The sequence below is a fragment of the Lytechinus variegatus genome, chromosome 17 (assembly GCF_018143015.1).
Source record: "Lytechinus variegatus isolate NC3 chromosome 17, Lvar_3.0, whole genome shotgun sequence".
Classification (NCBI taxonomy): Eukaryota; Metazoa; Echinodermata; class Echinoidea; order Temnopleuroida; family Toxopneustidae; genus Lytechinus; species Lytechinus variegatus.
Window position 1 is genome coordinate 21,221,517 of NC_054756.1, and position 25,826 is coordinate 21,247,342.

The 25,826-nt window shown below is 36.1% G+C and overlaps 2 protein-coding genes across 3 annotated transcripts; both read right to left on the bottom strand.

Moving 5' to 3' along the window:
• Positions 1-6,312: 6,312 nt before the first annotated feature.
• On the bottom strand, positions 6,313-12,325 carry LOC121430876 (putative pyrophosphatase PpaX). The gene is given in 6 exon segments (XM_041628300.1): positions 6,313-6,458; positions 8,270-8,527; positions 9,152-9,272; positions 9,274-9,424; positions 10,220-10,389; positions 11,849-12,325. Coding segments are annotated over 5 exon segments (780 nt in total). The 5' UTR covers positions 10,363-10,389; positions 11,849-12,325; the 3' UTR covers positions 6,313-6,351.
• Positions 12,326-18,293: 5,968 nt separating this feature from the next.
• Positions 18,294-24,735, bottom strand: LOC121430826 (putative pyrophosphatase PpaX). 2 transcript variants are annotated; one of them, XM_041628241.1, is made up of 5 exons: positions 24,634-24,735; positions 22,921-23,072; positions 21,817-22,091; positions 20,803-21,060; positions 18,294-18,868 (listed from the first exon to the last, which is right to left on the bottom strand). In XM_041628241.1, the coding sequence occupies exons 1-5, from the start codon at positions 24,664-24,666 to the stop codon at positions 18,765-18,767; spliced, it is 822 nt and encodes a 273-aa protein (XP_041484175.1). In that variant the 5' UTR covers positions 24,667-24,735; the 3' UTR covers positions 18,294-18,764. The 2 variants fall into 2 exon arrangements, with proteins under 2 accessions (XP_041484175.1, XP_041484176.1); XM_041628242.1 differs by lacking the exon at positions 24,634-24,735 and adding an exon at positions 24,577-24,621.
• Between the last annotated feature and the right edge of the window lie 1,091 nt (positions 24,736-25,826).

Here is a 25,826-nt window from a genome sequence, read left to right on the forward strand (position 1 = left end):
CCCTATTCGGGTCAGATTGTCAAAACGTATCAGCTAGCGCTACACGCTCACATTTTGATTAGTGAGTTATGTATATCTCAATATTAATTATAAAACAAACTACTTAAAATCACCATATGGTGACAGTTAATCAAAATTTCGGCTCGTGATTTCCTCTCGCATTGATAGATATTAACTCATGCATCTTATTCATACTTTCAAAAGTGCTTTAAATGTCCACTTTTCAGGCCATAGTATTAACAGATTTCGCACTCTCATGCTTAGGAAGAGAAATAGGAAGATCGTCATTTTCATATGACATAATGTCCTTATAGAATGTCCCGGTCCTTTGTCAAAACTCTAAGTAATAATAATGAAAAATATCAGCTCTTTTTTAACTGTGATACATATATCCACCTCACAGTTTAGTTTATATACTTATCCTATATACTTATTCTTTCCACGATCACAAAAAGTGTTAAGAATTTCTATCATTCAGGTAGGAATGTCAAAAATTTTCAGCTTGCGCTTTGCGCGAGCAATATTTGAATGTTGAAATATGTAACATCTTCATGACTAAGTGCAAGCAGTCCTTAACAGTCAGGGGCTTTAGGCCTTAAATTTGAAGTTTTGGGGACAGAGTTTACAAAAGCACCAAACTTTCCCTATGTCACTATTAGGTCAATAGCTTCATTTTTTCCAACAGAACATGGTGTTGAAAATTGCATCTTCATGCAAAAATATGCTAATTTATGCAAATTAGCAGTAATGCATGAAGCCATATGCCATTAGGAATTAATTAATAAAAGTTTATAAAAAAGATACCAAACTTTAGGAAAGTCTCTATCAGGTCAATAGCTTTAATTTTTCCCACAGGACATGGTGTTGAAAATTGCATCTTCATGCAAAAATATGCTAATTTATGTAAATTAGCAGTAATTCATGCATGAAGCCATATGCCAATAGGAATTAATTAATAAAAGTAAATAAAGAGATACCAAACTTTAAGAAAGTCTCTTTTAGGTCAATAGCTTTAAATTTCATTATCAAACATGATATTGAAAATCATGTCTTTATGCAAAAATATGTTAATTTATGTAAATTAGCAGTTAATTTATGCATGAATAGTAAAAATTAGTAAAAAGGAATAAAAAGAAACCAAACTTAAAGAAAATCTCTATCAGATCGATAGATTTAATTTTCCCTATCAAACGTGCTATTGAAAATCCCGTCTTCATGCAAAATATGCTAATTTATGTAAATTAGCAATTATTTTATATGTATAAATTAGTCCAATTCCAGTGGGTATTAACAGTGGAAAAGGGGCCAAACTTTTGAAGTACCTCTATCACTCAGTTCAAAAGCTTCAATTGTACCAGCAAAACATGCTATTGAAAATCCCGTTTCCATGCAAGAGTGTACTTATATTATGTAAATTAACAATAATTCATGTATGGAGCTGTATTCCTTTGACTAATCAAATATTACATAAAGGCATTTAGCCGTATGCCAACGAGAACAGTGGCAAAATCGAGCCAGAGCGGCCAGAATATAGAGTCGAATTTAGCCCGAATCCTCCGATCATCGCCAAATGACGACCTGAATAACGACCCGAATCGAACAATTATGCCCGAATTTGCAGAGTACGCCACAGAATTTCCCGAAAATGTGCCAGATTCTCGAAATGGGCTATAATTTACCGATTCGGCAGCGTTCTGGATGCCGTTTTTCTAATTTCTGGCCAATTCGTCTCACTCGTCTATATTTTTCTTTGTATTAGAGTAATGATTCCTACGATATGGGGGGGGGGGCAAGAGTCGGACCTTTACTCTACGACTGCATACGAATAGGTCTTAATCTTCCCAAAATACCCCGAAATGCCTCCCAAAATCCAACCGAATTCCATCGGAATACATCCCGAATGTGGCCCGAATGGAATTTATCGTAGCCACACTCGGTGGTATTTTGGAGGTATTCGGCTGGTTTTGATCATTTGAAAATGACCTGAATTTTTCAGCCAATGTTCCAGAATTTTCTTGCATTTACGAAGGCAAAACAGAATATTCCCGAAACCACCAGAATACGTGCATGTATATGGATGGATTCGCAGCTGATTCGGTTCCGTTATAACCCTAGCTTTAAGCAAAGGGTTACACCAAGTTGGCCAATTCTGCCCAAAATGGCCTGGATTCGGTACTTATTAATCTCGGATTCGGGAAGCTCCCGGAATCGATTCGGAAGGATCCGTGACTATTCTGTTTTCCCTCCCCAACGGAAACATTTGTGGAGAGATTGTGCTTGTCTTAAAAATTTTAAAACCAGCCGAATATCCTCCAAAATACTCCAAAATGAGGCCAAGACACATTTCTTTCGAGCCACATTTGGGATGTATTCGGATGGAATTCGGTTGAATTAATTTTGGGGAGGCATTTGGACAATTATTTTGGGAAGTCGATAGCTCTGATTCGGGACCTATTCCAGACAGATTCGACTCTGATTCGGCTTAAAATTGATTGGGAGAATTTGGTCTTGGTATTACCTTAGTTTTAGAGATAGATATCAATTCATAAGCCAATAAAGAAAAATCACTGAAATTATTCGGGTCACCGTCAATCAATGGATGACAGAAAAAGAAGGATCGGGTCTCTTTGCTCAAATCTGATGTGTCCCTGTTCCAAAAAAATGTACATTTAGTTGTAAGAGGTGCAGACATGAACAGACATGAACTATCCATATACCCTCCTCTTTCTTAGAGGGGAAAACTCTACTTGGCAAAGAAATCTGACCTCTTGAACTGCTTTGAAAAGAAAGATGAAATACTGTTTATCTTTTCCATATGATTTCTGGGTTTTTTTTAATTGTGAAAGGGGTATGCACAGGATTTATAATTTGCATAAATTTGCATTTTAAATTATCAATCACGATGCTCTCCTGAGTCTCCTCTGGTCGCATGGGAAGTCACCATAATGAATAAATTGTCTAACAATGTCTCATACGCATGGTGTTGTGCTTGTCCCTCGGTTTAAAACTTCAAAAAAGGATAGTTGATGAGTTTTACACATATTTGCATAAATTTTGCATAAATTTGCATTAATTAACATTGAACGTTGATTCTTATTCAGGAAGTGTACAGAAATCAATCTATATTCGATGCCCTGTCAAAATAAATCCCAAATACCCCTCCCCCTCCCGAAAAAAAAGAAAAGAAATGGGCTTCTATAGAAAAGTTTAGGTCTGTACTATACATATATAGTAATTCACGGTGAATAGTGTGATTTGCATAGTTTTGCATAAATTAGCATTATGAAAAAGGATTCCAGTCATTGATATCGAGGCATCCTATCAAGAATTAATGCTTTTGGTACCAGTGACACATGTGGAAAAAAATTGTGATTTTGACAATTCTATATGTCGATATATGATAATACATGTGTTTTAACATGTGATTTGCATATAATTTGCATAAATTAACCTTAAAAAATATTGATTCATACACACCAATTTTATAAAAATCGACCTGCAGTTAAATGTTTAGCAATATAAGACCCAAATACACAAAAATTGGGCATTTAAAAATTATTTTTAGTGAGATATGGTGAATTATGAGTTTTTTGCATAAAATTTGCATAAATTAGCATTTTAAAATAGGGTGCCCTTCACCGATTTCGGGGCACCCTATCTAGAATTAATGCTTTTGATACCAGGGACCCACATGCAAAAAATGGTGCTTTTGTAAATCCTGTCCCCAAAATTTGCTAAGGCCCCTGACTATAACAGGTACGTTTTCGATCAGTTCAAAACGTATATAAAAATGTTGTGCTCGCGCTCTGCGTCACACTTACTCATCCTTTTCATGATTTACAAAATTTGAATAGTGTCTCGTTCAGGTCTAAATCTCGATTTTTTTTGCCCACTCTTCGCCCTCGCATCATTTGTTTAGTTACATACCTATTCTGTTACAAAAAGTGCTTAGAATTTCCATTCCTCAGGTAAAAATGTCGCGCTCGCATTATTTGATTTAAAAAAAATATGTAACGTCTTCATGGCTAACTGCAAGCAAGTCTTTAACGGTACCTTTTCCATCACTTCATTTCTGCTCGCCTTCACGTTCATAGTAATCATTCACTTGCATGCACATCTTTTTCAGGATAACAAACATTGCCCAGAATGTTCAAAATTTTAGGAAAAAGTACATAAGATTTCCAAAAAAAAATTAGCTCGCGCTTCACATTATATAAATAAGGATTATGGTATACATATTTATGTTTATTCGTAATAAAGAATAGAGCAAAGTGACTATTAGGACTACCCCTTCATAGAAACCAAAAATCCCGGCAAAAATCATATTCGAGCTGCCAATCGGGGAAAATATGGCTGAAAAAAAAAATTCCGCCCCCCCCCATTGGCGAAGGCTGGATCAGCCCCTGCCTCCCCATTATATTATCAGGTTACTGATTTCCATTGTTAGTTTGCCTTTCTTATGAGCAGTGATTTTAAAAACATAACAGAACAGAACCATAATAATATTCATGACTTGAAATAAAATAATGAAGCAGAACACATATTACTGTTTCATATAAATATATTATATTCTATAAGTACTTTGTACAATAATAATTCAGTTTTACATATGATGAAATTCAGCATAATATAAACAGAGCTATGTTGGGTTTAAAAATGAAACCCTACTTCCCAACCTTCTCACACGGTTAATGCAAAATCAGTGACAATGGATTCCCATCACTTGAATTTAAAACTTAGTAGCAATCAAATATTACCTTGAACATGTTTATAGGACCATGATTCACCAATAAACTTGAATGGAAAGTTTTCAAATTGGTTCCCTTGTAGGCTTAATGCAGACAAAGGAATCAAAACAAATACATTCAGACATGAATATCGTGCTAGTTTGCATCCCATTTGTTGTTTAAAAATTCATCTAATTTATGAAACCTGTAAATAAAAAACTTAGTATTTTTTATTTTCTATTTGAAGCATTAAAATAATGCTTTCTTTTCCAATCTTGGTATAATGATACTAATAATTAACATTATTTGTACAGCGCTTATCACAAAACATGTCTCTAAGCGCTTACATGTAGTTAAATGTTTATATAAATCTTTTCTCTGGCATGCATGTACATGGTACATAATAACTATAAACATAATCTATATCAAGTGAAATCCACTTCACGTAAAATTCCAGACAAAGATTTAGAAACAATAGACTCATTTACCTTCTTTTAAATAATCAATAATAAACGAAGTATCAAACCCGGGTATCAAACAGTCCGATATCTTGAGGAGCTCTTCTCTACTGACAAGTGAAAGACAAACTCAGGTTTTTGCAACTTTCCCAACCAATATGGAAAATGGATGAAGAAGATCTTAAATTGTCTGAGAGTTTTTTCTCTTACTTCCTTTTGAGTTTTCTCCCTTTTCCTTGCTTTCTTTCCATCTCTGTCCCCCCCCCCAACGATATGCCCCCTGCCCTTACCTAGACACGCCACAAGCTGGTGTACCTACCAAGTTCCATCATGGCCAACTGTGTATTAGTATTAAGGGTACACTCAGATGAGAACATTGATGTAGAGTCTGAATATGGTTTGCACAACATTATGAGCACCTTCAAGCTAAAATAACTGGCTAAAGTTTACCTCTGGGAATATCATGAAACCTCTGGCCAGTGTTATCGATAAAACTACTTTCAGCCAGTTAATTTGAGTTAAATTGCTCCATTATGTGGCAGTTGAAAATATGCTTACATAAATATATTGTGTAAAATCATATCCTACATAAAAAGAAAAGGAGTGGATATAGTGTTCACAAAAATATACATTTCAATAAATATCCACAAAGAAAATACACTCTGTATCACTAAAAATAAACACATTTTTTAAAATGTGATAAATAAATTATGCATAAGAGAACCCTCACTTCATAATGTTTCCCCAAGTACTATATATGTACAGTTAAAATAAGTCAAATAAGGAATTTGGGGTTAAGAAATGAAATCTTCACAACAAAAACAAAAACTGTCTAAAAATTGTGCACAACATGTACGAAATTCCCGAATTTACATTGAAATTTAGTAAATACACAATAAATGATTTTGTCAGTAAGCATTAGAATGAAATGCAGAACAAAGTTTTGGTATTATTTGGCTTCCAATACATAAAATGCTAGCAGTGTCTAAGATTTAAAAAAAAAGCATACTATATTTCAGCATAAAGCCATGTTGTTGATGCTGCAGTAGCATTAGTAGCACACAAAGACATCTCGTTTGGTCACACTGACATATGAAATTTGCAGTACAGATTTTCGATCTATTATTGAGCTTCATAGAAGCCATAAAACATAGGCATCTCATTTCTTAGCAGTCACGACTCAAGATCAAATCAGCTGCTTCTTCTATACTCTCAACAACAAAGTCAGCTTTTTTCTCAAGGATTCTCCTGTCGACACCCCCAGTCAGGACATCTATAAAGAAAGAAGAAACCAACAGAAAGAGCAAAAGAGAGATTAATTCATGATGCCATCATTGTTTGAATTTCATAAGAGAAATATTCAATAGTTTGTCAGACATTTAAATATCAACCCTTTTTTCTAGAAAAGCAGGATGATATGCTGATTTCTTGTCTACAACTTTGTTTCACTTTGTCCAATGAAAATTCAATTAATCAGCAGTTCATATACATAATAGGTGCTAGACCAATCATATACATGTATTAGTCCAAATTTAGTACACAAAATGTTTTTAGAAAAAATAGGATGAGACCTTGTGGGACAATAATAAATGAAAAATAGATGACGTGAGAGTATAAACAAAGAGGCAATTCACATCATGCCCTACTTCCCAAACTACCAAAAGAAGCCGACTCAATATAATAAAAAAATACACAAAGTTTGGTAATCAGAGGTCCATTACATGTATGTCTAAAGTGAAGACAAATTTTAGTCTTCCTGCTATTGTCTGAGACTAAGAATAATAAAATATTATGAACAAAAATAAAAGAGCTCAGATCACATCAAGGATGACGCAAATGACGTGAAAGTATACACAAAGAGGCAATTCACATCATGCCCTACCTCCCAAACTACCAAAAGGAGCTGACTCAATAAAATAAGAAAATTATACTTATTAATCAGTGGACCATTATGTCTAAAGTGAAGACAAATTTTAGTCTTCCTGCTATTGTCTGAGACTAAGAATAATAAAATATTATGAACAAAAATAAAAGATCTCCTATCTATCACATCAAGGAGGCTGGTGCAGACCATTAAGTCTTCCTGCCATTGTGTGAAAATAGTCTGCTGTGCAAACCCTTTTACTCCAGTTCAGAGTCTGAATGTGCAGCCTATTCATGCCTCGTGTACAGAGGGCCCTCTCACACAGGAAGTAAAACAGCAAGTTTTGTTTATGCTGGTCTTTGAATAGAGATCCACTTGTTGATCAAAGTTTCAATCGGGGTCTGTGCCTGCAGACTAGTGTGAAACTATGACTTCAAGATTTGAAAGTGACTTTGATCAATTTTGCCTTTTGGGGTTGTAATTATTTAGAGAGGTGTGCTTCCTTGTAACTACAGATATCAATTCCACCCCATCCCCCACACTGCGTCAGATGTAAAGGGACAGTAACCAAGCTAACATTAGTGGTTTTTTCTGTGCTTGGCCAACTATGTTAATTTTTACTATTCAAGCACAATTTTTCATGATTAGCCATATAAAAAGAAGACAACAAAAACGTTGAACTTCCACCCTTCATACACTAGTAATAACAATAATTCATGCTTCAGCAATCAAAGGTCCATTAAAACCACAAGAATGGTTTCCCTTTTAGTTTTCCCCATCAGTCATAACAAGAATTTGTCCCCATAGTGTAAGCCAACCTGCTAACACTGACTACTTTGTTTTCTCCTAAACAGTCTTTACATCAATGGGAAATGTTTGCTACACAATATATGACCTCTTGCAATAAGTGGTGATCAACAAACCTTCATCAAACAGAACTATCCAGTGAGGAAAACAGGAAATAAAACAACAATTTTTATGAATCCTATAATTGCACCTTCTTTACATGTTAGCCTCTGCTTTTGCAAAAAGGTAGACCTCCATGAACAGTTTTCACACTGATTGATATTCATGGAAAATGATCCAACTCCTTGTGAAAATCAACAACCACAGAAAAAATACCATTTTACCTCAATTTATATCAATTTTTTCTGCCTATTTCTGGAAAACCATATTTTGGGGGGAGAAATGTCTAACTGAAATTCAGAAGAGGTACTTACTTATGACAAGGCCACAATTTGCGTTCTTGCCGCACATAGCATCAGTGACGGTGTCCCCTACAAAGACTGCATTCCGAGGATGTACTCCTAGTCTAGAACAGATCTTCAGGGCGGTGTAAGCATCAGGTTTGGGTTTGATCCCAGCATCGTTTCCACAGACAACCATGTCAACGAGGTGAGACACGCCTAGTCTATCAAGGGTCCCCTCTGTCATGATGCGACTGTCTGCTGTGTCTACGGCAATGTAATAACCCTCATCTAGAAAAGGGAGATAAAACAATAACTACAATAAGGATTTTCCACTTTTTATACCATATTTATAGTTTATAGTATAAATGACCTCTCGCACTTTACATTTCAGTTATTGAGTTACGGCTCGACCACAAACAATGTATGCATATCATCCACTCCCTGAGGTGCATAATACAACACATGATTTAACTGCAATGCACACTCCAATTGCTCTAATACCTTACTGGAAAATCATGTAACACCTGGGAGGACACTGGGTGCAGAGTGGGAAAGTGTAGATCGATAACTCAGTACCAATACCAGACAAAACAATATCAATTGTCTAGGTATATTCCAACAAAAAAACCTGAAACTTATACTGTAGATAAATGTCTGAGATTGAAGAAAGGCTTGCAAAACATATCCTTGATCTAAACAGATTGTCAGATGGGTCTTGGTGTTGCAATAATGTAACATTTTTCCCCTTTTTAAATTTTTTAAAATAAAAATTATCTTAACCGCCACGAAGAATGCAATTTAAATCCAAATAACTTCATTCTAGCTGAATAAGAAAAAAAAATCAAGCACACAATTCTCCAAAGACAGGACTGGATTTAGTTTTTTGTAACATAAGAGATCAGTGATCATTACCTCTAAGCCTGGTGAAGATCTCATGCACATCTCCAAACTCCAGGAGCTCTCCGCAGACTGCAGCATTACCATCATCAAAACACTCTTCGCTGATCAGACGAGCTCTCTCGGGTGAAAGCCCCCTTCTTGACAAGGAGTTCACACAGGTACTCGAAGCAGACTTGGTTGGTGCACTCCATCAGGATTCCAGGACCAAACACACGGGCATCGATGTCAAACCCCATCGCCTTATAGATCTCATCTTGAAGAGAGAGTCCAGTGGCAGCCTCCATTCTGTTTGACAGGATATCAGTGAATTACAATTTAATAATGGGCCCTACGTTGCAAAGCCATATGATCTAGGGGTTTGCACGAACCCCCTACCCCCTTCCCCTGGAAAAGTAAATAGTGGTCTACCAAAAGTACAAAAAAAAAAAAAAAAACTTTTTTCTGAACCCCCCTTTTTTTTTTGGGGGGGGGTTGATATTCCAAAGGAGGCAAATCGTCCATCTACCAGTCACCACTTTTGTCAGTGAGAACCAAATATTAGAACAAGTGAAACCTCTCCCATACAGTATCATGATCTGAATCTGATATGATTGGAAAATCTAAAGATAGGTCTATTTTATAATTTAAAAGAAAAAAGTTACATCTAGATACATTTACATGTACTATGTAGGTCTACCGTCTAATCAACCAAATAATGATCATAAAAAAGTATCACAAACAACACTCTAGCTAATATGAAGTCCAATTTGTCTTATGATGTGATTAAAGTGACAGTGAGCCTGTGTCATTAAAATTTGCGTAATTTAGTATTAGCTAGCACTGCAGTAACCACAACTTCAGTTGAGAGTTACTTTAATTCAAACTCAGGTTCAGAGGTCTGATTAATCAATCTTGTTGTGATAAGAAATCTACAGTTAAAAGCTACCGAGATCCTTCAATCTGATTGGCTAATCGCAAATTTGTAATATAAATTGTCATTTTTTATTGATAACAACTCTTTATGAAACAGGGGCCTTGAATATGATGGGCCAATGCCTTGGACAATGGGCTCCATAACATTAAGTTTGGGTCTTTTCATACCTTTCAGCTGTCTGGATGAGCCAAGGTGCCCACATGGCATGCATACAGGTGAGGGTTCCATCTTTATCAAAGATTACAACCTTCTTCTCATCACTCATTTGAGTATAGAAAGGGCTGATGTAGTTGTCAAAGTTGTTGTTCATCTTGAAGAATCGTTGTGCCCAAAATGTCTGTAAAATAAAAGTTAAAGAGAAAAATGTTTTTGACTAAATTTCAAAACTTTGTGCAACCAGGGAAACAAATAGTTTTTATTGGGGGCTCTGCCTCTGGATGATTTAGCCCCCTAAATCAATGTCCCCCCAAAATGCCAATTATTTCATAATCATATTATAGGCTAGTCTAGCCTAGACCTAGAATATATATCTGAATTGAATGAAGTCTTAAGACTTCATTCAATTCAGATATAGGCTAGACTAGATGATAGATCTAGGCCTAGGCCTATATGATAATGAAATGAATTTTGCAAGGACTGTCAAGTTGCAGTTCACCCATTTTTTGACATGGTGCATGGGCCATGGTGTAGATTTTGATTATGATCAGTTCTACAATGTCATAGGGCCTACTCATAAATACATGTACATTGCAATCAATTGCCAGCTGCAAAGCCAATGGTCTTTGTTCATTTCAAGAGATGAATAAATACAATAGCAGGGAATTAAATCCTATAGAACTAATTTTTACTTTAGAATTCTATCAGCGACCTGGGGTGGTATTCTGAGGTCATTTTATCTTTAAAATATTTAATTTTATCTCTTAAAATGAAATTGGTATTCTGAGATGAGATTTTATCTCTCAGATAAAATTTCAGATTTTATCTTGCGTATAAATTTTATCTCGCGTATCTACAGATGATACGCAACAACCTGCGTACACATATCCATCGCGTATCTGGCCATTGCAACGCAGATGATGTGCTTGCGCCCATGTTACTTTGAAGAAAAAATAAACTTAAAAGAGGGTAGGCCTAGAGGCTATTTTATCTCTGCGACGTTGATTTCACCAATATTTCTAGAAGTAACCCCAAATGGTGACATGAAAATGAAGAAAAATTATAGGCCTAGGCCTATATTTATTGAGAATAACACCTTTACGTTGTTCCTGTACAATCAGAGAGTAGGCCTAGGCCCTATTTCATAAGACTTTTCTTGACTAGGCCTAGGCAATAATATTGTCTTTGAAATGATGCTTGAAAAGATGGGATAAAGACTTTGAAAAAAGATGAGTATTGTCCTTTTTGTTAAAAAGAAATCTCTGTAAAGACGCATAGGCGTATAGTGCAAGCGTATTTGAAGTCAATGAATTGACGCAATCTCACCCCTTTGCCACACCTCCTGGTGGAATGGATTTTAATTGGTTGAGTGATATGAGAGCTATAAAAGCGCGTTTCTAATTGGATATTGATTAAAAAATATTAGTGTCTTACAGAGATAAAATGAAGATAAAATGGTTCTCAGAATACCAATTCGGAGAGATTTTAAGGGTATTTTTATTATCTCACTGATTTTAACGGAGATAAAATATATTTTACTTTAGGCCTATCTGAGATAAAAATTAAAGGCCCCTACCAGTACACCCCTGCAATTTGCAATCTCTCCTGCTATCCACCAAGGCACCCCTTCAGTAACTTACCTAAAATAATCTAGAAATGAGAATATGCTTGACTTCTTCCAGAAAAGTGCTGAATATGACTCGAGTTGAATTAACGTCGACCGGACCCGGGATTGGATTCCACAATTTTTCCAATTCCACTTCCACTGAGTGACTGACTAGGCAGTAACTCGCTCAGCAACTACCGGTACCTACTAGTACTACTCACTGATGATCTTGAACAGTTGAAGCCTATATCTAGTGTTCTTCTAAGTTACTTTGCAGAATTGAAAGTAGAAACTTCGCACAATGAAAATTGTGGTGATACAACTACAAGAAAGAAGTTTGATGACAAAATGATCAGCGGCAGATCATCGCACGGATTACAGTTCTGATGTTAACATTACGGAACTGTAGCCCAGCAGCGCGCCGAGCCGTACGGCGCTAGTGACACATGCGTGGCTTGGTAGAGAGCTTGCATGAAACACCGGTGATCAGCTGTGCATTTCGTTGTTTACTCATGCCGGGGAATCCCTTCACACATGTCTGTCACATGCACAGTCGTTGTAATAGTCTCTGTCGGACACAGGGTTAAAATGTTTACATTACTTTCTACCAACTTTCCCTTCTTTTTTCTCACTTGGAACTTTGATTCATGCATAAATTCAATTAAGCAAAAGTGTGCAATTTATTTATTGCACCAAAATTACAAAATATGTTTTATCTTGAAGGGAATTAACATATCACAAATTAGAAGGCAATAAAATCAGCTGAAAGCCAAGACCATCACTAATAACTGAAGACAGGCAGATACTAGCGTGACGTCATGCAGGGTCAGGGAATACCGTTTGATCATAGAGCCCCGGCATAGAGCTATCTGTTTGATGTTTTGTTCTGTTTTGTTTTAGTTTATATTTTTTTATTTCCAGGCAAAAGACAACAAGATTATGAAGAAATAACCACCGACTAGTGCCTGAGGCCTAGCGCCTGAGGATGACTAAAAGAAAATCTGGTTTCCGTTATCAAGCTCTGGTTGGGGCTGAAATCAGGGGGGTGTTTCATCAATATTTTTGTCCGACAAGTTGTCAGATCTGACAACTTTCCTGGATTCTGATTGGTTGAGAAGCACTGTTACTATAGTAACTGTCGGATAAAACAGGACCTGTCAGATAAAACGTCCGACAAGTCCTTTCATGAAACGCTCCCAAGGCTTCACCCCCCCCCCCCATCTCACAATAACAAAAAGTTGATTTGAATTAAAAGAGTAAACAAGCATATCACTAAATTTTCACGAAATTGAATGTAAAATGAGAAAGTAATGACAATTCAGTTTTGCTTCTAGGCCCATAATACAGGGTCAAAATGTTTTTATTTAAAAAAACAAGTCTTTATGTTTTAATATGTTTTAAATCATTTTAAATATTTTTTCAAACGAATGATGTAATTTTCTGAAAATCAATTAAATTAAAACTTAAAACAGTATGATTTAAGCTCTTGATGTTTTAAATACATTTTTGGAGGAAGAGATGACTACAGTTTTTTTACTGAATTTCGAACAGAAAAATTCATATTTCCCCTAAAATTACTAAATCATTGAAATTGAATGCCTAAAAAACCCCACTAAAGTAAGTTGAAATTTTCTATCAAATTTATTCCTCATACCCAGGGTTAAGGAAAAAAAGTAGTGTGAAAAGTCAGAACTTTGCAGAAACCAGACGAAAGCCAATTACAACCAAACTTGTTGTGGAATAATAATTATTATTTTGCCATTCAACCATTAGAGATCGCACTAATAATATACATTGCTATAATAACATACATCTTTCTATAAGTCAACTTGGCAAAATAACATATCTCGGGATCTCTGCTGACATGCAACTTTGTAGAAGTCATTGGCAAAATAACACTAGAATGAAAGCAGTGCAAGCACAAACTCATATATAATAACAGGACTAGACTCCAAAGACTCTGTCCTTGTAAGGCAGCCTAGGCGCGGATCCAGGGGTGGGGGGCACAGGAGGGGGCATGTGCCCCCCCCCCCCCTTTGAGAAGGAAAACTAAAATTTGTAATGTAAAATTGCAAGGTGCGCACCCTCTTTTGAAGTTGAAGACTTTTTTTTTGCTCATCAAATTTTTTTTTGTACGAAATATCCTTATTTTGTGGTTGAAAACCTTTTTGGGGGGGCTTGTCAAAAATTTCCTTCAAAAAATTTGCCCCCCCCACACTTTTGGAAAATCCTGGATCTGCCCCTGAGCCAGCTATACATAGCAAATCTAGACTCACTGCTTCAGACTTTGCATTATGGACTATTGCGAAATTGCGAAAATCAAGGGTCTAAATCCGTAGAATAATTACCTATCCTTTTTTCAGTCAGTAGTGTGATATGAACAAAATAGTAGTGAGGTTAGGTGTAAAAAATGCAAATGAAAAATTTTCCAGCACCTCCCCTGTATGTGTAGTTGGTAGTGGTCCAACTTTCCTGACGCATTTATACCAGGCAGGGTGGGCAGTCAAATATATTGCTGACCAAGGAATTTCCAAACACCCCTAAACGAGTTTTTCTCTTTGTGCAAAATAACCCTCTAGACAAGTTTTTCACAGGCTTTATTTACACATTTTGGCCCCTATACAAGTTGTCGGCCAAAATATGACCTCGGGGGGAAAGCTTGGGAAAACAAAAAAACATACCCCAAACACGTTTTGCTAGTCTTTAAAAAAATAAAGTTTGGGGAAAAACATAACCTAAATATGTTTGACCCCGCGACTGACCATTGACCAGTCTCTCAAAACTACCCCTTTTCTTGAAAATCTCTGTTTTTGATACCCTTAATGAGCCGAAGCGCGGACTACGCCCCAAACTGAAACACACCCCTTTAAACACGTTTTTGGGGTCACACGTATGTACAGCAATATATTTGATTTGACTGCCCCCCCCCCCCCCCCCCCCCGAATATTTACACTACCAAAATCTGTTGATTTCAAATTTGCCCCCTCCCGGAATCTTGGATCCGCCCCTGCAAATAACCATAAATGGTTTCCTTTGTTCTTCTGGGCCTTGGTGGTTGAATATTTAGATCTGTATTTATGATATTCACTTGGATAAATCAGAAGTCACACACAAAAAATATAATCCATTAAATCTGAAAACTGAAGCACATTAATTGTTAAAATTCCAATTTTCTTTAATATTTTGTTACAGCACTGGGTGGCATATCTTTTGGTGTACATAAAGAGAAAATACTATAAGTTCATGAGGCAACATTCACATAAGATTTGAATAATATATATACATGTAGCCTGATCATATCAGAAATTATAAATGTACAGAATACATACATACTAATAAAACCACATAGTAAAATTTCATATTATAAATCATCAAACAATAAGACTTTCAATACAGTAAAAACTGTCTATTAAGGCCACCCAACATACAGAGAGTTTTTTATGCAGCCATTGGAGACAGGTGGCATGCATTTCTTTCAAATGGGAGACAATGTTGGTGGCCACTAAAAAGACAAGATAAAAAAGCCTGGGCCCCTGTAACACAAAAGTTAGTGATTAATCGCTAAATAAAATGGCCTATCAAGATCATCATTGCATGCACACTTTGCACAGTACACTGACTAGGAACCAATCAGAATTGTTCTTTCATATTAACAACTAATCTCTTTTAAACCTCTGTGTCATGGAGCTCTTATCATATCATAAATTTCATTTTTTTCAAAATACACATACATCACATGGAATATTGCACAACTTTATTCCATATGATTCATCTAAACCAGTTGTAAGCAAGGCCCAAGGACTGTCAGCAATTGGATTCGATCAGGGTCAGTAGCTAGATTTCAATGGCCAAGGATAAGACCCCTATTTATTGCTTAAAGGTCAAGTCCATCCCATAAAATTGTTGATTTGAATCAATAGAGATAAATCCAACAAACAAGATGCTGCAAATTTCATCGAAATCGGATGTAAAATAAGAGTTATGACATTTTTAAATTTTGCTTATTTTTCACAAACCAGTTGAATGCCCAACTCAGCGATATGCAAATGAGAGTCTATGATGTCCTTCATTCACTATTTCTTTTGTTTTTTATTGTTTGAATTATACAATATTTCAATTTTTACAGATTTGACAATTAGGACCAACTTGACGTAACATAAATGTTAAAATAATTTTAGCTCCACATGTTCAGGGAGGAATAAAATTTTGTTTCACATGACAAGGAGAAAATTATAATTTTTCATATTTCATATAATAAAATACAAAAGAAATAGTGAGTGTGTGACGTCATCAGTCTGCCATTTTGCATACCGACCAGGATGTGAATATAACTGTTTTATGAAATTAGGAGAAACTTTTAAAAAGTCATAACTTTCTTATTTTACATCCGATTTTGATGAAATTTTCAGTGTGTGCTTGTTGGGTTTTTCTCTTTTTATTCAAATTAACTTTTTGTTGGGGTGGACTTGTCCTTTAACCAAGGCAAGCCTAAGACCAATTACAAAGTTGAATATTTTAAAAGGATTAGCTTTACCAACGAACCTTGTCTTGAAACGAATCTGTTTACATCCCCGGGGGGGCCACTTACATTGATGAGTGGATACCATGCGCGACCCCAAAAATATGTAAAAAGGATGTCTTTTTCACGATAGGGCACGTTACGTACGTAACGTGATAAGGGTGTCAAAAACACAAAAATAATGAAAAAAGGGTATCTATTTCGCTAGGGAAATTAAGTGTTTAGGGTCGAATTTGCGGGGATGATAAATCAAAATTAAGATGTTTTATAAAGGATGTCCTTTTTGCCCCAACACTTTGTGTTTAGAGTCTGATTTGCGCGAGGTGTAGAAGGTGGGGTCGTACTAAACCAAGTAAGGTAAAGCCGACGACTGAATGACCCGTAACAATAAAACATTCCTGTACTTGTTTAGGGGTTCATTTCAGGAAATATTTGCCAAGAGTATCGTTTTGTTTCCAATACTTGTTAAGGGTAGGGTTTCACATGCCAATACTTGTTAAGGGGTGCATTTTCGGAATACAGAAATTACGTGTTTAGGGTGCTTTTTGAGACCCCATGGTCGTGGATGGTATCCACTCGTGAATGGAAGTGGCCCCCCGGGTTTACATCGGAGCATGCACTCCTCACCTATTGGTCATGGAAAGTTTCCACTATTGACCACAGAAAGTTGGGCAGTATGTTTCAAATTCCTGACCACTTTCAGTTAGTCTAAAAGCACAGACTCTAATTTAAATAATTTGAATACATTTTCAACTGTACTGTAGTGTACTATAAGCTTGGCTTATATGGCAACCCCTGCAACCTTCTAAAAATCTATATATATTAATAAAAAATGCAATTATGTTCAATGTTTTGATTGTCAGTTATACGTATATTATTATTGTATTTTCTTCGTTCATGTGTTTTTGAAAAAGTGTTGCAGAAACCAATAAATGAAATGAAAGTGGTCTAAAAAAGGAGCTGATGATCTGTGTCAATATTTTGGACTTTGATATTTTAACATACTACACTTCATAATCCAAATTCTTCTCTTTTGGACCAACATTCACACCACTATTGACAAAGTGGGGTCTGTGCTGCATACTGATGCAAGTGGACCAAGATGGGTTCGGCTTTTCATTCACATCAATGGATAGGAGGTACAGGGTCTGGCCGAAATCAAGCCCAAGACTACCTCTGGAGGTGGTCTCAGGTAGGTTTGCTAATAGGTGGCCCAAGGTTGGTTTGACGTGTTTACATCTCTTCTTTTTGTTTCTCACTCTCTATCTCTGTTTTTTTTAACCCGAGACGGCCTCTGGTAAGCAATTTTCTACATCTGGGATGAGAACGATCACAAAATAAACAAAGCTGATGTAGATCAGGGGCCTGTTGCATAAAACCTTTTACCAGAGAAAACTCTGGTAAAAACTGAAAACTAAGTTTAGTCTGATTTCTGCCATTGACTTGAACACAGGGCAAAAACTCCGGTAAAAACAACCTGAGTTTTCTCAGGTAAAAAGGTTTATGCAACGGGCCCCAGGTGGAAATTTAGCAATGTGCCTACCTGAATGAGACATTCTTCTTGTGATATTTATTGTAAATCACACTAAAACATACAATCTTCACTACACAAAATGAACATCCCTGCATAAACTCTACAATTAAAATGAAAAAAGGTAGTCAATTTATTGAATACTAATGGCAAGGAATTTCAAACATTCATGAATGAAAATATTCTGAATAAGGCATCCACACTGAGTTGACAATGTATGTTAACTACATTTTCTTCAAGCTCACTTCATAAATATAATTTCATTTATTACAAACTGCCCTCTATAATGCTTTCCATTGTGATTTCCAATACTCTGGCTGTTTGAACCGTCCTATTCCAAATTTCCAACCCCATCCCCCCCCCCCCCCCTCTCTCTTTTTCTTCCCTTGCCTGCCACATACAGTACACTGTGTGTCAGATGACTTCAACTCATGGGCAAATTATTATTTAGTGACAATAAAAATGCAGTTGAATAATACTTACATTTCTAGGATCATTGATCACTGACACCAATGTTCTGTAAATAACATCATGATTGCACTTGATACACTTTACATGCTATTTGAAACAATTAACTTTTTCGAAAAAGAGAAAGGAATATGGATATGAAAAAGCCACCAATTGTTGGATATTTTTGTGCTGTAGGATTAAAATGTGCCCTTCATAAAAGTGAGCTTGTCCTAAAAATAACAAACATGAAGGCCTGTTATCCAATAGAACATTGATACCAATTTCTCAATAGGAAGCATGTATGATGGAAAAGTTTACATCAAGAATATATTTGTATGAGCACATCATTATCAGACTTTGGTATATAAAATCACAAACATAAAACCACTATAATATTACTCATCTGTATGACTTCAAATCTGTATGACTTAGAAGCCATACAAAGATACGTTAATCCTGGTTGAGTATGAAATCAGCTGCTTCTTCAATACTGTCAACAACAACATCAGCTTTCTTCTCCAAAATTGACTTATCTATCCCTCCAGTAAGGACACCTAAAGAAAGGAGATGGCAATGAAAATAAGGAGAGACACAGAAGTGAATATTCAGCATTTAAATGTATGTGGCACTTACAAAGCTAAGGATTATTTACAGTACATCTCTAAACACAACCAAGTTCACATCAATTGTGCTCAAGAGGCGATTAAAAGGAAAATAAATTCATTCATTCATTCATGTTGGCTTCATGCATGAGCTCTGTTCTGGGCAGACGGATGGATGGAAGGGCAACCCAGAAGCATGATGATTCTGCCAACAACTAAAGGTGGGAGGAGGCATTAAAATACCTCAAAAGGTGCAGGGTTAGGGACTACATGCAGTTCAGTGCTATATCAAAGTCAGAACCATAATTTGGTAGCCTATGACCCCTAACCCCCACGCCGTTTTGACCCCTTTCGTAAGAGGACATTATTATCCTTCAAAAGGTCAGTCGTATTCAAGACAACCAAGAGAAATACGACCCCACCTCATATTAAAACACAGACAGGTAATTATGCAGGTATGGTGCAAGCAAGACTATTCTTGCAATTCAACACAACCATTTCAATGTACTGGAAGGATTGGTTAATACATGTATCTCTCGGTCAGTTACTGGCAGGGATGTAGTCAACGTCGGTAGTTTGGAGTCATGAGGCCACTGAAGAAAACCTTCTTCTATAGACATAGTACACAGGACTTAGGCTGAGGCCGGGCCAAGGTCAACAAAATATGGCCTCAACTACATCCCTAAGCCCTATCTTACAAAGAGTCATGATTGATCTGTTCATCTTTCCAGCAATGACATAATTTTTTGTCCAGGAAATTTGCATGATGTCTTTTGCAAACAAAGGCAAACAACAGCAAATTGTCGAGAAAACTATGAATTTACGAATATATCCATCATATCTAGACAACATTTTCAATTAACATGCATTTTAGATGTGGGCGTTGCTGGCTTTCAGTAGTTGAGACTGATCAGGAGAGTGTTTCATCAATATTTTCATCCGACAAGTTGTCAGATCTGACATCTTTCCATGATTTTGATTGGCTGAGAGGCACTGTTCCTATGGAAACTGTCGGATAAAATGGGACTTGTTGGATAAAACGTCCGACAAGTCCTTTCATGAAACGCCCCCCTGATCAATCGCAACTGTCTGTAGACAGGACCCTGATCATCTTAAACTATATGGAAATCCAGCAATGTCATAAGTTTTTCTCCAGGAAATTTGCATGATGTCCTTAGTAAACAAAGAGAAGCATGGTAATTTTCAAGAAAACAGTGAATGTATGATTATACATCACATCTAGAAAATATTTTGAATGTGCATAATAGATGTTGACGTTGCTGACTTTCCATAGTTGTGGTTGATCAGATCAATTGTAACTCTTTGTAAGATGGAGCTCTGTGGTGACTGTGTAAAAGCCATTTAGGAATAGATCAAGTTCAGAATATATTTTAATAATAATAATAATAGCGGTATTTATAAAGCGCCTTTTTCCTGAGGATACAAAGCGCTGCTATTATTACCCCGGCTTTAGCTCGAGCTGCCATCACCGGCGCTCAGTGCATGCAAGGAATTAATCCTGCCGGGTACCCATTCACCTCACCTGGGTCGAGTGCAGCACATTGCGGATAAATTTCTTGCTGAAGGAAAACACGCCATGGTTTGGATTCAAACCCACGACCCTCTGTTTGAAAGGCGAGAGTCAGAACCACTAGACCACGACGCGCCAGCGTTATGATACTGATATTTTGTCATGATACTGTATCTGATACACTTTCTACTGAAAGCAATGTGTGCAATTCCAATTCCATTGTATGGCATTTAAAATTACTGGTACTAGAGGTAGAGTTTGAATATCAGTAACTTAGCTTTTTCCAATACCACTTTACATCTCCAAGACTCCCTACTGTCAATAATAAAATGAGGGTTCACACGATTCTACTCACTTATAACAAGGCCACATTCCGCGTTCTTTCCACACATAGCATCGGTGATGGTGTCTCCAATAAAAACAGAATTCTTCGGATGTACTCCTAGACTAGAACAGATCTTCAGAGCGGTATAAGCATCAGGTTTGGGTTTGACGTCTTCATCGCTCCCACACACAACCATGTCAACCAGGTCAGACACACCTAATCGTCCCAGGGTATTTTCGGTCATGATGCGACTGTCGGATGTGTTCACAGCAATCAAATAACCCTTGTCTACCACAGAAAAGAGAGAAATAGATAAATGATGAATAAATAGCTACCATGATGGCCAGCTCTTATAATAATGAAATAAAATTCATGTTAATTATCAAGTTCTGGATCTATTGTTTAAAGGGCAGGAAGTATATTTCTAGAAGGAATAACAATAATTATTGTAGCAGGTAAGCAGGGGATGCTTGGAGAACAATTTTCAAAACTAGAGTGACTACCATGGGTAACCATGACACTATCATTATTATCTGTTATTAAATTAACATAAACACCAACAAAATAAAAGATACTATTCTAAATGCATGGGAGAAGGCATTTTAAGAAAACATTCTTTTCAAAAACTTTTACATCATTTGAAAAAATCCTATTCAAGCTTTGTTACTTTCTAAAATCATATGACAAAATGGACTCAGGGGGGACCACTTCCATTATATGAAACTCTAATAAGAACTATTGCTTCAAAGTGCCTTAAACAATAAAAAAAAATGTTTTCCACTCTCTGAATGTCTCAAATATTCAATTTTCACAAGCCTGTTGAAAATTATTAATTTCTTCTTTTTTGGGGGGCAATTCTGATCCCCTTTCACTGTAAGTGCATTCATCGCAAGATCATGAAAACAACCCTTTTTACATGCTTTTGGGAACTAGCATAGTGCCTACCTTGCAATGGCAGCACCCATCCCCTCTCCCCCCATCTCTCATCACCAACTGACCCATGCTTTGCTAACCAAGAAACACCAATTCAAAAATGTTAATTACCTCTCAGTCTTGAGAATATACTGTGCACATCACCGAAAGGTAAGAGTTCTCCAATAAGAGCAGCACTGCCATCCTTATCGTAGCAATGGACAGACACGTCCCTAGCTTTTTCGGATGAAAAGCCTTTCTTTTCAAGAAGACTAGTCAGTGACCTAATGCAGACCTCATTGGTAGACTCCAAGACATGACCTGATCCAAATTTACGGGTGCGAGGATCAAAGCCCATATCCTTGTAGATCTCATCTTTTATGCCAAGTCCTGTGGCAGCTTCCATTCTGATGGCAAAACAATGAATTTCAGTGAATTTTAACAATCTTGTAATTATGGTAGATATTTTTATGGCTGAAAATAACTTTGGGATTCTTTAGATAAAACGCGAAGAGCCACAATCATGCCCGCAGGAATATGAATATGGCTACATGTCAACAGAGGAACCTGAGTAATGGCAGAACAAAGTGATATTCCATCTGATCCTGTGCCTATAATTAAGGATGTTGAATTGTACATTAATCTACAGTGACCAATCTGTTCATTTCATTATTAATGCAGCATGCTGAAAGAGGGGAAGCAGTGAAAGTAATACTTTGGTATATAAAATACATAATGACCCCTACACACAGACATGTTGGTAGAAATTATAAATCAGGAAACAACAGCTCTTTTGATACTCCATATATGAGTGATCATGCTTCCCCCAAAAAAAAACCTTCCAGAGAAACACAGGCTTCAGAAAACTTGGGATTTGTCTTCAAACATTTATTCATTTATTTATTCTTGAATATATACTGGGTGGCCTGATCAGTATAAAAAACATACAATATATATGAAATACATAGTAACAGGACATTATGAGATACAAAAAAAAACAAATAAAAAGTAAAAATACAAGAATATGTTACAAGATACCTGTTCAAATGGCAAGATACATCAATAAGGCATTATAGTCAGCCACTCTACAGGAGGGGGGTGGGAGAACTTTACCAAAGACTGCTACCTATGAAGAACATCTCAAAACTAAAATATGAAGAATACGATGAATTTACTATTCAAATCTCTCCAAGTCTGCAAGTTGTACTTTATAGGGAACCATACTTAAATGTTTACCTCTCTGCCACTTTGACCATCCAAGGTGCAAGCATAGCATTCATACATAGAAGGGTTCCATCTTTGTCAAATATGGCCACTTTCTTTCCATCAGTGGCTGCAGTCCTGATGCCATTTGTGCTCATTGTGAGTCCACCTCTGCTAAAAAGAGTCTGAAAGATACAGAAGGTAAGATAAGAAAATCATATAATAAGATGTTATAAGACTCTATTGCCTCCAATCGGAGTTTGAGATTCTAAACATCAATGAAATCCCATACTGAATTTGTGTGTATAAAAATGAACTGATTTAATCCTTAATGGTGCATTGAAATTCAACATTCATTTTTTTCTTGGGGGTGTTTGGAAAATGTTTTAATCAAATAGGATATGCAATATGAAGAAAAATTTTGAACATTCTCAAAACTTTGTTGCGAGCAATCACCCAAGACTCACCCGCAAGGCTTAGCCTTGCACAGAACGAGAACAAGGTTACATCCACTCATTCAATGAACTAGCCTAGTTCATTGAATGAGTGGATATAATTATAACCTTGTTCTCAGTTATATCTCCATGTGTGACAAAATTTGGCAATGAGTGGCAATGTTTGGCTTATTTTCTCTTTTTCTTTGGGACAAATGCTTGATTTTCTTACACTGTCAGTTTTCATCACACCTATTCATCATATAACTTGGCTCTTATGTAAATTTAATTTTTTTAATTATTTTTTTCTTAATTTAAAACAGAGATTGAAAAATGAAAATTTTCTTGCCATATTACTTTCCACCAATAGAGGGCGTACACAAAAATATGCCCAAAATTAAAGTTTCTGAACGCTCTGGTGAATACAAAAATTATTCCCACATTACTAATGATAAATAAATTAAAACTGTATGGAAATTAGTAATTTTGGCCACAAAAGTGATATTTTAAGGATTTTTTAAAGTGTGTGCTCAATACAGCATTGGCATACCATAGTCCTACCTGTAGATTCTCCACAGGCCAGATGGTAGCAGTGAACAAGTCCTACACTACTGCATTGCCATTGGCCTGTCCATATAGATATAGTCATTGAACCTGTATTCCCCACAGGCAGGATGGTTGCAGTGAACACTCATTCAATGAACAAGGTTACATTCAATGAACAAGGTTATAATATAACCTTGTTCTCAGTTATATCTTCATGTGTGACAAAATAAGGGTGGCAATGTTTGGCTTATTTTCTCTTTTTCTTTGGGGCAAATGCTTGATTTTTTTACACTGACAGTTTCCATTAGACCTGTTAATTCATACTGCTTGACTCTTATTTAAATTTGATTCTTTATATCATTTTTTCTTAATTAAAAATAGAGATCAAAAAATGAGAATTTTCTTGCCATATTACTTTCCACCAATAGAGGGCGTACACAAAAATATGCCCAAAATTCAAGTTTTTGAGCGCTCTGGTGAATAAAAAAATTATTCCCACATTACTAATGATAAATGAATTAAAACTGTATGAAAATTAGTAATTTTGGTCACAAAAGTGATATTTTAATGATTTTTTAGAGTGTGTGCTCTATACAGCATTGGCATACCATAGTCCTACCTGTAGATTCTCCACAGGCCAGATGGTAGCCACTCATTCTGAACAGGCCAGATGGTAGCAGTGAACAAGTTGCAATGTTTGAATGATTACCGTTACGCAATGAAAAACATCCCCAGAAAACTCGGTATACTTTGACAGAATACTCACAAAATAAGAAACACGCTGGGCAGAACGAATCATCAAGATTCCAAATCCAGTTTTTTTGTCACAGAACTAGAAAGTACCTCCAGTCTCGACGTCGGTCTTAAATTGAATTGAATTTCCGAAACAGCTGATTCCAGCGTTAGTCTTTACTATGGTAATTATATTTGAGTTTATTTTGAAATGAAAAAAATAAACCCAAAATCATACACTGTGTTTTTAATTCATTTTATTAAAAGAAATATTTACAATTTTACTTCATTTTATAGCAAATGAAATTCGATAAATTCAAATATAGCGACAAAGTCTAATCAACCGGGCCTGGGAACAGACTAGGAGAAGCCTCGGATATATGAAAAGTTACAACAAAAAAAATATCCTTTTTGAGCTTCGAAAATTCCTTAGATTTGGTTAAAATTTCCCGGTTAAAATTCCTTGAATTGATGTTTTGACTAAAAAGTGACTTTATTTGTAGTAGCGTAACGAGCCAAAATTTTTAATGGATTCACTCACAAGTCTTACAGGGCAAAAATTTTAAAAGGCTGCGGTAATCGAGCGAGGCGAGCAAACAAAAATTGCTGATCTTTTAAATCTAGAAGTAAATACATGTATATTGTCATATATTTTAACAATTTATTCAAAAACGATTAATTTCCTCCTTCTCCGATCCTTTTCTTCCATTTTTTTTTGGGGTCCGTGCCCCAACTTAATTGCCCCTTATCTCATCTCATCTGTATACGGGAGTGTTGTGGCACAAAGCTGAAGTTTTTAGTAATTCCAACCTGAAACCGGGGCAATGTTGATACGCTTTATATAACAATAGCATGCTTTTTGGACAAGTCCAACCCAACTAAAAGATGATTTGAATTAATAAAAAAGAAAAATCCTACAAAGAGCAAAACTGAAAATTTCAAGAAAGTTATGACATTTTAATTATTCGCTTAATTTCACAAAACGGTTACGTGTATATATATATATATATATATGCACATCCTGGTAGGTATGCAAACCCGGTATGCAAATGAGGATCACGTCATCCACTCACTTTTTCTTGTGTATTTCATTAGAAATATTCTAATTTTTCCTCATTGCTATATGAAACAATATTTTATTAGAGATCAATTCCTTCCTGAACTGTGGAATTAGAATTGGTGGATCCAGGGGGAGGGGCACATGCTTGTCTTTTTTTTTTCGTGGAC